This window comes from Nanorana parkeri, unplaced genomic scaffold (assembly GCF_000935625.1).
Source record: "Nanorana parkeri isolate BGI_ZX_2015 unplaced genomic scaffold, ASM93562v1 scaffold620, whole genome shotgun sequence".
Classification (NCBI taxonomy): domain Eukaryota; kingdom Metazoa; phylum Chordata; class Amphibia; order Anura; family Dicroglossidae; genus Nanorana; species Nanorana parkeri.
Window position 1 is genome coordinate 827,031 of NW_017306888.1, and position 11,986 is coordinate 839,016.

The 11,986-nt window shown below is 42.1% G+C and overlaps 1 protein-coding gene across 1 annotated transcript in view; it reads left to right on the forward strand.

Annotated features, from left to right (window-relative positions):
• Positions 1–10,724, forward strand: part of CUNH19orf33 (chromosome unknown C19orf33 homolog) — an 11,670-nt gene extending 946 nt beyond the window's left edge. The window contains exons 2-4 of the mRNA XM_018562992.1: positions 5,038–5,156; positions 5,677–5,739; positions 10,552–10,724. Coding sequence (XP_018418494.1) covers positions 5,038–5,156; positions 5,677–5,739; positions 10,552–10,653 — 284 coding nt within the window. The 3' untranslated portion in view covers positions 10,654–10,724. The remainder of the gene's footprint in view (positions 1–5,037; positions 5,157–5,676; positions 5,740–10,551) is intronic.
• The last annotated feature ends 1,262 nt before the right edge of the window (positions 10,725–11,986 follow it).

Genomic DNA, 11,986 nt, shown 5'->3' on the forward strand with positions numbered 1-11,986 from the left:
TATATATATATATATTCTTTTTTTCTTCTTCTTCTTCGTACAAACAGGCAGTAACTCTATGCTGCGGTGTAGAGTTACTCCTGGCAATTCTTGTTTCAGTATTGGTACTTGTTCTATTATATTTCAATGTTCCTTTTTAACACAGTATTCTGTTTATGTCTGTAGAGACATGATAACGAATCACTCCTTCCTTGGGCCAGTGTATAATAATAGTGACATGATAAATACTGTAGTCAGTCCCTTCGGAGCAGTCCATCCTTAGACCCTGGTGTAATAATGTCACTGAAACAACAATAGCTTAACCCTTCCTTGCACCAGAATACATTGCCAAATTACATTACCATATGAAAATCTAATCTTTTTATAAAGTCAGATAAATATGAAATATTGCATATGCCTATTATGTATTTTTTACATGTAACCATCACCTGGAGCTTTTGGCTCCTTTTCACCTTCCCTCTTGGGTTGTAAAAAGCATATTGCTTACAAAGCTCAATAGCTCAAGCTGAAAATTATACATACAACAGGATGCTTTCCTATTGAGAAAGCCATATACAATGTTTTAGTCTTCATCAGAGATGTTCTGAAAGCAACTGGCTTTTACTCACTCTTTAGAAAACGCGTAGAAGGGAAATGATCAAAACTGGAGCAGACAGAATCTGGAGCAGTTGTCTATGGCAACCAATCAGCTTCTCTCTTCAGTTTGTTCAGTTAAGCTTTGAAAATGATAGATAGAAGCATAGGCAACACTTCCAGAATCTGTCTGCTTATGTTTTGATCAATTTTCCTCCCAGTGCTTTGTGAATCCAGTGCCAGGAGTGCAGTCTTTACTAAATGACTAAATTACTAAATGACCATTTGCAAAAATAAAAGAGTAATAACATATATAAAACATTGATGATTTAAACATGTATACACTTAAAATACAAATGGCACCGCTGTAGTTGAAACCATTACAATTGTCTTAAAACTGCATGGAGTATGGGGTATGTGATATAGATATGGAACATAAACTTTATTTTGCCATAGGTACCCATGTCCACTCAACATCTATCATAGGTAGTGATGAGACTGGGCTTGGTGCAAACACGATTTGCGTAAGTTCGCCCAAGCCCACTCAAAACTCTGACTGCCACCCCCTCCTGCCAACCCAATCAGTTACAGGGAGGTGCATATTCGTCCGCGGCTATACGTCACAAAGGGGCGGTGCCAAGGGGGTGGTGGTCAGAGTTGAGCAGGCTTGGGTGAACTCAAGTAAACTGTTCTTACACCAAACCCAGCTTCATCTTAATCATAGGACTTCTTGCTACGTCATGCTTGGCCCACTGGATTAGTAAAAGTGGATGGATTAAGCTCCAAACATGCTTCAAACCTCATATTCTTATGATGGTTATAATCCTATAGCCAAAGCCCTTGGTTGTATTGTCTCTTTTGAGGATCAGAGTTCAGATTGGCTGACTCTCCCTTTTAATAGCGATCATGTGCCAAAACAGTGCCAGATCATATGACCTTTAGATCCTCGACCTTGCTGCTCTTATCAAGAGTGGAGGAGCCCCAAAATACCCCTTTGCTGCATTAGGTCATGTTACCATTTCTCCGACATATCTGGATCTCCACCACAGCCCATGGTGGGTTCTGTACAAGGCAGACGCATGGATTGGCTGCTCAGGCAGAGAAGCAGCAGTGAAATTGTTAACTTTAGGGCTGCTATACACACGGTGGATAATTAGACTTGGCACTCCAGTTGTGGTGAAACTACAGATCCTATGAAGCATTGCAAGACTTTAACAGCTACAGACATAATTCTGAGAGGCAGAGGCATGACGGGATTTGTAGTTGCACCACAGCTGGAGCGCCATGGTTGCCTACCCCTCTTTTAGTCCAATGAGAAAAAAAAATCTGCATAAGGTCTTCTTACATAGTTACATAGTATTTGAGGTTGAATAAAGACATAAGTCCATCAAGTCCAAACTATTGCTGATGTGTGCGTATGTATAGGTCCATATACGCTGAGTGGCCAGATTATTATGACCACCCCATCAGTACTTCTTTGAGCCACGAGATGACTTTCTTGGGCCGCCTCGTGACTCCACAAGATGTTGAAAGGTGATGCGAGGAATCTGACACGGCACTGTTGCCCTTCTGTTGTCTTGTACCAGTCTTGCCATTCTCCGTTCTGCCCTAACATTGACTAGTCGCTGACGGCCACAATTCGCACGTTCAGACCCAGATTTTCGGCTGACAGTCCAGTCTTTAAACACTTTAACAGCATCTGCTCTTGAACATTTAACAAATTCTGCTGTTTTGCTGATACTTGCTCCATGGCTCCGAGCGCCAACAATCATCCCACGTTCAAAGGCTGTTAAATCGCGTTGCTTACCCATATCTTCAGAAAAAAAATCACTTCTACTGTCGTGGTAAGCAACCTGCTTCCCTATTTATAATGGTCTGGCCCTCTAGCAACTTCAGCGCAAAATTATAGCTAATTTGCCTACAAACGTCAGGTGGTCATAATAATCTGGCCACTCAGTGTATCATCTCGTTCTTAAGAATACCTGTACCCCTGTATATTACGGTCTCTCAGGAAATCGTCCAAAAGCTTCTTGAATGATTCCACACTGCTTGTGGCAGCGAGTTCCAGACCCTAACCGCTCTAAATGTGAAGAACCCCCTTCGCCCCTTGTGCTGGAATTGTTCCCCCACCAATTTTAGGTGGTGGCCTCTAGTTTTTGTAATGGAGTTAATCGTAAATAAATTGTTGCTAATGTTGCTATCACCAAATGTAAGATTGTAGTCCATCACGGGAGCAAGCCTGTATCGGTGGCTACTTTACAACACACACAGGGACCATGGGGAACAAAAGTAGCCATCCTCCAGAAGGAAGGACAGTGTCAGCACCAATTCAGAGATGATTTGAGGATCTACAGCCGAGTGCTACACAAAGAAGATACATTTTTGTTAATAGTTAAGGTACCTGAATGTATTTTAAGATTTAACGCCTGAGTTTATTGTCACTTTAACTCAAAGAAAATGAGTGTCCAAAAGAGTTTCTTTACTCCTCAAGACCTGCCTGCCCAAAGAACCTGGCCCCTGGCACAACACGTCACAGCCATGCCTTAGGGACACCATTAACGTTTAACCCAGTATAGAAGTTAATGACATCAGGGTGTGACCAAAGTACAATTGTTTTCACATTTGTCCTGGCTTTGTTTTTTTATGATATTCTAGCAGCTATGATATTGATATGGCAACTGTGACATTGTGCACTGTATGGGATGCTTCCAAGAAAAGACTGGAGAATGGCAATGTACAAGACTCAGTCATAACAGTAATACTACTGTAATTTCTTGTTGCAGTTCAGCTATGTAGGAAACGATTGTTACAGTGTGAAAGTATTTCCAGCTATGGATTTAAAATGGATAAAAGAAAACTTGATCTCTCTCAGCAGATCATCATTAGTATAAAATCTGGCCGTCTATGCCCCCCCCCCCTTCTCCCACCTTCATATTGGTACAAGGTGCCGTTCAAGTAGTCACTTAAACCGGAACTATATTATACTATAACATGTAAAGATAATGCAGTACTGTATCAATAAGGGTTGGAGTGGTTGCATTTGATGACAACACTTATCCTCTGTAAAGTCTACAATGTAGGAAACCTGATTTCAGATGCACTAGAGGAGTCTTTGGGATCTTGGCGCCATTAGTCACAGCTCAGAGAAGGTCATTGGGCCCTCCCCATCACATTTTTGCTGTGGGGCCCTGTGATCTGTAGTTTCGCCCCTGGCCTAGGGGTTCATCTGCTGGCTGCAGTTTAAACACATTGAGGGGAATTTATCAACACTGGAGCAGACAAAATCTGGAGCAGCTGTGCATGGCAACCAATCAGCATCCACCTTTCATTTCCAAATCTTAACTGAACAAACTGAAGAGAGAAGCTGATGGGTTGCCATAGGCAACTGCTCCAGATTTTATCTGCTCCAGTTTTGATAAATTCCCCCCATTGAATTTTTAAAAAGATGATTAAATAAACCCCAAACCATGGCTGTCATCTGCAATTGTAATACTAGTACATACAATAGGCATGTATACCAGTATCTGTACTAATATAGAACTATTATGTCCTGTGTAGAAGATTGTACTCATTCTTATCTCAATGCACAGTGCCTATATGGTAATGATGTACCTGCCAAAATATTTGTCAAGCAATACCATGAAATGCACCCAACCCCTGACCATTCTCCCTCCTGTAAGTCCACCTAAGTAAATCCCTCTATCCCATTAGCTTACAGAGAAGTCACTCTGGCTGCAAGCCTTATTTTAGCCTTCTGCTGGTATGTAGGAACATGTACAAATAAAGCCACTTTATTGTATGCATTTTCTGAACTCTGCATCATATAAAATGACATATTCAGTTAGCTGTCCACAGTGTTTTGTTTTGATATGGAGTGACCCATACATAGTGGCCTCAAGCCTTGATTCTCATGGATACAAATTCAAGGAAAGGAATGCTAATTCCTGCTAATTCCATCTAATCCAGTTCCAGCTGTTATTATTCTAGCGCACATTAGAAGTAAAAGGAAGAATCTGATTGGCTAGTTTTAGGATAGCCATACATGTATAGAGTTCTCTAGTTTAGCTTGTGGGCTGAATGAAAACAAATCACTCAATTCCTTCATCTATGCGAATCAGCAGAAATGAAGAAATCTCCACTGCCTGCTATTGTTTTCAGAGAGCCACAGCATCCGCAGCTGCCTGAATACCCAAACTATGACCGCATTTGATTGGATGAAGTTGCTGCTAGGACGAGTTTCCACCCAGCTCAGTGAATTTTTTAATGGACTTTTGTCAAGCTCAGTGGTGCACCATGGCTAACCATGACCCACATTTTGACTGATTCAAAAGGAATAGGCCAAAATGTGAGCCATGTATGGCCAAGCTTAAGCATCACATTCACATTTTTTCCCTCTTGAGGCTCACTTTAGATTTTTGTCTAAAGCGCTCAGAAAACAATGACTTGTTTGTTATTCTCTTTCAGCTGACCCCAAGAAACATGGAGGGGTAAAAAAAGATTCCCACGGTGACGTGAAGCATAAACATGGGGACCACGGCCATGCACACGGCCATCATGGAGGAGACCACTGTAAAGGACACAAGGTACAATAATGGACACCGTCACAGCCCCCAGGCCCTCACAGTGACAGCCAAGGCTAAAGAATAGGAAACCGTTTACTTTCTACTCTTTTATTTGGTGAGATACTAGGATGTAATCCCAGATGGAAACAGCGGGCACGTTATAATTCCTCCAAGTAACATACTACTGCCTCCATTTAGTATTTCTAAGCTGGAAAAAATTGAAGATTTTTGTATCCCGTGCCTGCCAGCTTTCTGAGAAGGGAATAGGGGGACACAACCAAAACCTTATTCTTGGTTTCAAGTTCAGTAAGGCGGTATTAAATACTCAGTCAGTTTTTACTTCCCTCTGTTGTATCACGAGGACAGGAAGTGAGGAAAAGTCTCCAAAGGGAGACACAGACAAATAATAACACTCCTTTTTTGTTTTCTGATGAGCAAACTAGAACCTCCATCTGCCTTTTATATTTGCCTGTGACACCCCCCATCTCCCTAAGATTTTTCTGGATTGACACTTTAACTACATATTATTTCTTTTTTGTAGGGGGAACATGGACACACCAGTGATTCTAGTTCCAGTTCAAGTGATAGTGAATGTGACGGAAAGGTAAGTGTCCAGCTAATGGCCTTAATAATGTTATCACTACTCAGCACTTTATTACTCAGGTTTATTGCCACACTCTATGCCGGCATTTCTCAACCTTTCTACTGTCACAGGACCCTTTAAAAAACCATAAATGTAAAAAATGACATGCGGCCCCTCTATAATCCAAACCGGAACCCTTATTTGAGATAGGGGTCTGGTATGGATATTATGGGACCCCACTCACAAATTCACAAAAAAAGTGAGGTTCCACCCTTCACATCAGAGTCCTCCTTCAAATCAGGAGCCCCTTCTCACTAGAGGCCTCTCTAACATAAAAAGCCCCTTCACATCAGATTCCCCCCTTTATATTAGAGCCCCTTTGATATCAAAGCCCTTCTTTTACATCAGAGTTCTCAATCCTCCTTTCACATCAGAGTCCTGGAGGCTGACCTTACCGCACCATGAAAAGGCATGATGCTGTGCTTACATTTTGAGGAAGCCAGAAGGTACCCTGCTTGAGAAAGGTTGGACTATACATTGCTTTGGAGCTGATGATTGTGGAGAAGAACTAGACCAGGGGTCTCAAACCTCCGGCCCTCCAGCTGTGGTGAAACTACAAATCCCATGATGCATCTCTCTTCGGGAATCATGTCTGTCAGAATCTTGCAGTGCCTCATGGGATTTGTAGTTCCACCACAGCTGGAGGGCCGGAGGTTTGAGACCCCTGAACTAGACCATCCAACCAGATCTTTTCTTTCCGACCCATACTAGAAAAATGGCAGCTGGAATCTGAGCTCCAATTTTGACAAACTACCCTTTCTGATTCACGCTAATTAACATGAATGGAGGTATCCCCACCCCTTGCCGGATACTGTGTGCAGACAACCACAGCACCCATGGCTGTCTGAATACCTGAACAGTCACTGCATCTGATTGGATGCAGTCACTGGATGAGTATTTTCCACCACGCTCAGTCAATTCTTAAATTGATGTGTCAGGCCGGTTGGTGCCGACAAGGCCACCCACAGCTCAGGTTTTGGTCGATTCAGCAGGAAGTGACACAGGCATATTGCTTACTAGACATGTGCGATTCGGTTCGTTCCGAAATTCGTTTTGAACGAATTTTCGGAAATTCGGAGATTCGGATGCATCCGAATTCCGAATTACAGCTAAGACGAATGCAAACGAATCCGAAATTCCCGATTTCCCGAAATTCGTTATTGGACGAATTTCGTTGCACCATTGACACCATTTTACCTCTACATACCCACCTGCCTTCCACATGAGGCTGGGAAGTGTCTTTCTTTCCATGCTAGAAAAATAGCAGCTGAAATCTGAAAAGTTGACATTTAGTTCTAATTTTCACAAACTACCCTGATTCTTGTCAAACACATATTTCAGATTGTACAGGTGAAACTCGAATAATTAGAATATTGTGCAAAGTTCATTTATTTCACTAATGCAACTTAAAAGGTGAAACTAATATATGAGATAGACTCATTACATGCAAAGCAAGATAATTCAAGCCGTGATTTGTCATCATTGTGATGATTATGGCTTACAGCTCATGAAAACCCCAAGAACCCCAAATCCACAACCTCAAAAAAGTAGATGATTACATGCAATCAATAAAACAAGGATTGTACATAGAACAATATCGGACCTCTGAAAAGTACAAGCATGCATATGTACTCAGTACTTGGTTTGGGCCCCTTTTGCAGCACTTACTGCAATTACTTTTGCATGATATTCTAATTATTCGAGTTTCACCTGTATATTGCAGTGTGTGAGTCTTTAGAAGGAGGGTGAAGCCGTCTTGTTATTCTGGATGTCTTGTATAAACAGTACACGGGAAGATAAATAGATACATATTTACCCTCTGAAAATAGAATGTAGTACACTGGTTAGCAGACACAGGAAGTGGAATATTTGTGGTTGTCATGAACTGAATCTGAAGTCTATACCTACAGACGCCAGTGGGGGAAAATGATGCAGTTTGAAGCCATAAACTGCACAGTAGGAGAAGCATTCAGTATATTAATTCCCCCGGTAGGAATATGAAAGGGCAATGGATACGTATCCTCAATAAGAACACATTTTGAGCTATAACCGGAATAGTTTTGTGAAAGTATTTTTTCTTAAATTTGATATAAAGTATTTCATATACAAACCTGCAATTGCTCTGTCCATTGCTGATCTTTATCTAAGGAGATTTCCCTGCACAGGATGCAGCAACGTTACAGGAAGACTTTGATAAAAGGACATGAGATTCAATATCAAGAAAAATCGCTCCTGTGATGGACTACAATCTCACGTTTAGTTTACTCATTTGTATTGGGATTGTAGTCCATCGCGGGAGCAAGCTTGGAGCGGTGACTAATTTACAACACACACAGGGACCATGAGGAACAAAAGTAGCCACCCTCCAGAAGGAAGGGCAGTGTCAGCACCAATTTGAGGATCCACAGCCGAGTGATACACAAATAAGATACATTTTTGTTATTAGTTAAAAGAGAACTATGAGGTAAGTGTTTTTCCCCACAAGTTCTCTTTAGGGTTACGGGAGAACATGTACTAACCTCCTCTCATGACCCAAAGCTCAGTATATCGCTGGCTATTGCTGAGAGCGCCGCAGCCGGGATGGATCCCAACAATACTGTCTGGATCCACCCAGCTGTGTAGCCCCCTCCTCCGTCCGTTCCTCCATTCAGCACTGGAGGATCGGAGAGGGGAGGGGGGACAGTCACCGCTTTCTGCAGGGAGATGATTGGAGAGCGAGCGAGCGAGCGACGGTATGTTTTCGTTCACTTCCCGATCTATTGAGCCGACCTGTGACAGTTTCAATGTCATACGTCGGCTCTAACTTTGAGGATAAGTGGAAATCCTCCTTTAAGTTACACACACATTTTTTTTAAAATCAGGAACACTCACTGATACCAATATTTACAAAAGCCAATATCTAAAGTTGTAAAAGACTATAATTTAATTCTAAAGAGCTGTGGAATGTCCTTACATCCAATGCAAGTGAATGGATGTGATGATGTCACAGGTTCTTAGAGCCGAGGGAAGACGCAGCTGTGGGGACTTGCCTAGCAGCCAGGCGGGTCTGAAGATTATTTTAGACCTTAGACCGAAATTAGCACTTTACCCTTGCACTGCGTGCCCAGAGTTTCTCTTCATAGCCAAGCTTTAAAGCGCTGACTGTTTGCTACCACCTTAGATATAAATCATAGCTGTTGATTGAGGACATTGACCGCAGAGGAAAGATCCTTCCACATTGTTAATGTATCACTTCCCTACACCTATTGCTCTGTTTAGTGGGTATTCTAAATCTGCCGTCAGAATATCAATAATAGCCTGCAACATTACTCGGGACGAGACACCAGGTCTTCAGGCAATTGAAGAAGTGAAGGAACTCGGTCATTATTTAAGAATTGTATTATTTTTTTTATTGTATGTATGAAATTAGACAATGGGCATTGTGATGTCATCTGCATGAGCTGCCCTGGCTTGAGTTTCTGAGACCATACCAAGGCAATGTACAGTGAGATGTGTCCAACAACAATCCTTAATAGCTGCACATAAGCCACAGGTACACTTAAATAAATGCACATCCCTGCTTGTCTGTTTCCTCAATATAAAAAAAAAATTATATATATATTAAAGTGACAAAGTCAAAAGGTTATTTATACTGTTTCAAGTGCTGATGAAATCACTTACAATGGGATGCTGCTTCTTGATGTTTAAAAGGTTTAGTTTCCTGCAGAATCAGCTGGTCCCCTGAGCACTGGTCCTCATATCCTGTTTTAGGGTGGCTCCTTTCCCTTGCAGGATCCTGTGGAGTCAACCTTGCGTGTGCTAGTAAGTGGTGTGCGTCTCTACAAACACAGTAAGGCAGGCCTCTCCCCTGCTCTCCGCTCCCTCCTCCAAGCTAGTAGAGGGACAGTTGCTGGAGACTGCTCTATCTTTTGTGAACTTGTACTGGACAGGAAGTTCAGGGAAGCCGAGCAGAGAGAGTTAGAAACATGATGACTAAGTGTTTGGGCAAAAATTTAAAGAAATACTTTGCTGGGCGATGTATATTTGTTTGATGTGGATTAATGATTGAAAAAATATTTGAGAGTTGAATTCTACTTTAAAGCTCAACTTCAGGCTGATAGAATTGGCCACCATTTAACCCATGTATGCATTCTTTATAAAATACTTAAATGCACTTGTAAATTGTACGGTTACATAATTTCTCAGGTGGAAAAATAAGTTCATCGCGTTCAAGCAATACAGCCAGAAAAAAAAAAAAAGAAATACACTTAATAAAATGATACCAAAGCTTCTATTACTCTCGTGCATAGCTGGAGTGGACTGGGGGAAGAAACACTAAGAGTAGGGATCAGATTGAGTTCAGGCTGAACTTGAATTTGTCCAAAACCCAGAAGGCAGCTGTCAGCCCAATCAGTTGCGTCTGAGGCTTTCCCTGCCCTGCAGTTGCACATAAAAGTGTGGCCATGTAAGGCCACTGTTGTCACCACCATCCTGCACCTTTGTTTACATGCATTAATATAGCAGGGAATGCCCAGCTGCAGCTCCTCTCCGTGGTTAGGACAAACTTACCCAAACCCACGCTCCTACCTAACGAGAGCCACGCATGCTTTGCTGCATTGCTTAGGGCCCTCAGGCTATACAACTGGGGGCTTGCAGGAGGAGGAGAGGGAAGGCGAGCAGAACTAGGACCTCCACACACTCTCTGCCACACAGGAAGTGAGATAAAAGGGTGGCTACAAAACAGTTGTGCTTTCATAAACTGTAGGAAATAACCCTGACGTTCTGTCTTGGCAGAAACATGGAGAAGGCCATGAGCACAAGAAAAAGGAAAAGAAAGTGCATAAGGACAAGAAGCCCAAAGACAAGAAAAAGGAGAAAAGTGAGAAGAAGCACTAATCCGAGAATGTTTATATTGGTAATAATACATTTGTATCCTAAAGAGCTAATGTGATTTATTGCGCCTGCAAACATTTCCTCAATAAATTACCATTTCCTCCTGCACGTTTGTTTTCTTTCCTCTGAACACTGAGGCTACTGATAGTTCTGATCAAATATACTGTATGTTGTTTGTTTTTTGACTGGCATCTGTCACATATTCATAAAATCAGCATCCATGAAATCTTTTGGTGAACCACTAACGCTATACAGGGCATTTTTCCCCTATGCTTAAGAGAGGGGAGACATTGTCATATACAGGGTGCTTGCTTTTACAGTGTCTTAGTGGCTTATGTCAGCCTTATCCCTGAAGCAAAAAGAGAATGGACTTTGAACCGATTTGATTTTCAAGCCCCACTCTGAGCAGCAGCAACAATTACCTGTGTACTGTCACTTAAACACACACACACACACACACACACACACACACACCCCCTTCCTCGCTGCAAGGGTTAAATGTTCATTCGGTCTGGGGTTAGAAGAATTAGCTATAATACTTACCTTATTCCTCACGTTAACACGTCTTCCACCATGCTGTGTGACTGCTCCTCTGACTCTACTTCGCCAGTCGCAACCTTTCGGACTTTATTATGTACAATGCAGGGCCAGCAGTACTACATTGCATGTAAGGATGGTGAGGGCCCACCCCAATCCCAGAGCTTTCGAGAGAAGAGTGCCAGCTCCTACTGAGAGAGGCTGCTAAACAGATTGGTAATACCGAGCCCCATCTGGGAAAGACTGGAGGCAACACATTACACTTGCCTCCTGCTGTCCTTTCCATAACTGATACTTGGAGATCTTTAATCAGCTACATTTCCTTTTGGCAGTATTATTTCAAATTTTAATAATATTTTTATGTCCTCCACTAAATATATTGGAGGGGAATTTATGAAATCTGGAGCAGCTGTGCATGGCAACCAATCAGCTTCTCTCTTTCATTTTCAAATCTTGACTGAAGAGATAAGCCGATTGGTGGCCATGGGGAACTGCTCCAGATTTGATAAATCCTCCCCATTGTGGTATATATTAATTTCTTCTATTTTGGTTTACTAAAGGTACTTTGGCTCCATCTAGTGGTGATTATTTCCACTAGCGTACATGACAGGAGAGTCATTTTCTCTTGGCGTTTCCAGCTGTGACATTTTAATGCCAGAGGTAATGATTTTGTTCCTTCCCACCTTGGGGGTCCTCCCCTTCCCCCTGTTGGATTCTTCCCTAATGCAAAATAGATTCAGCAGGTAATATGGAACCCCTTTACTAGTCAAGTTAGAGTCGTCGGCCTGTGAATGCAGCC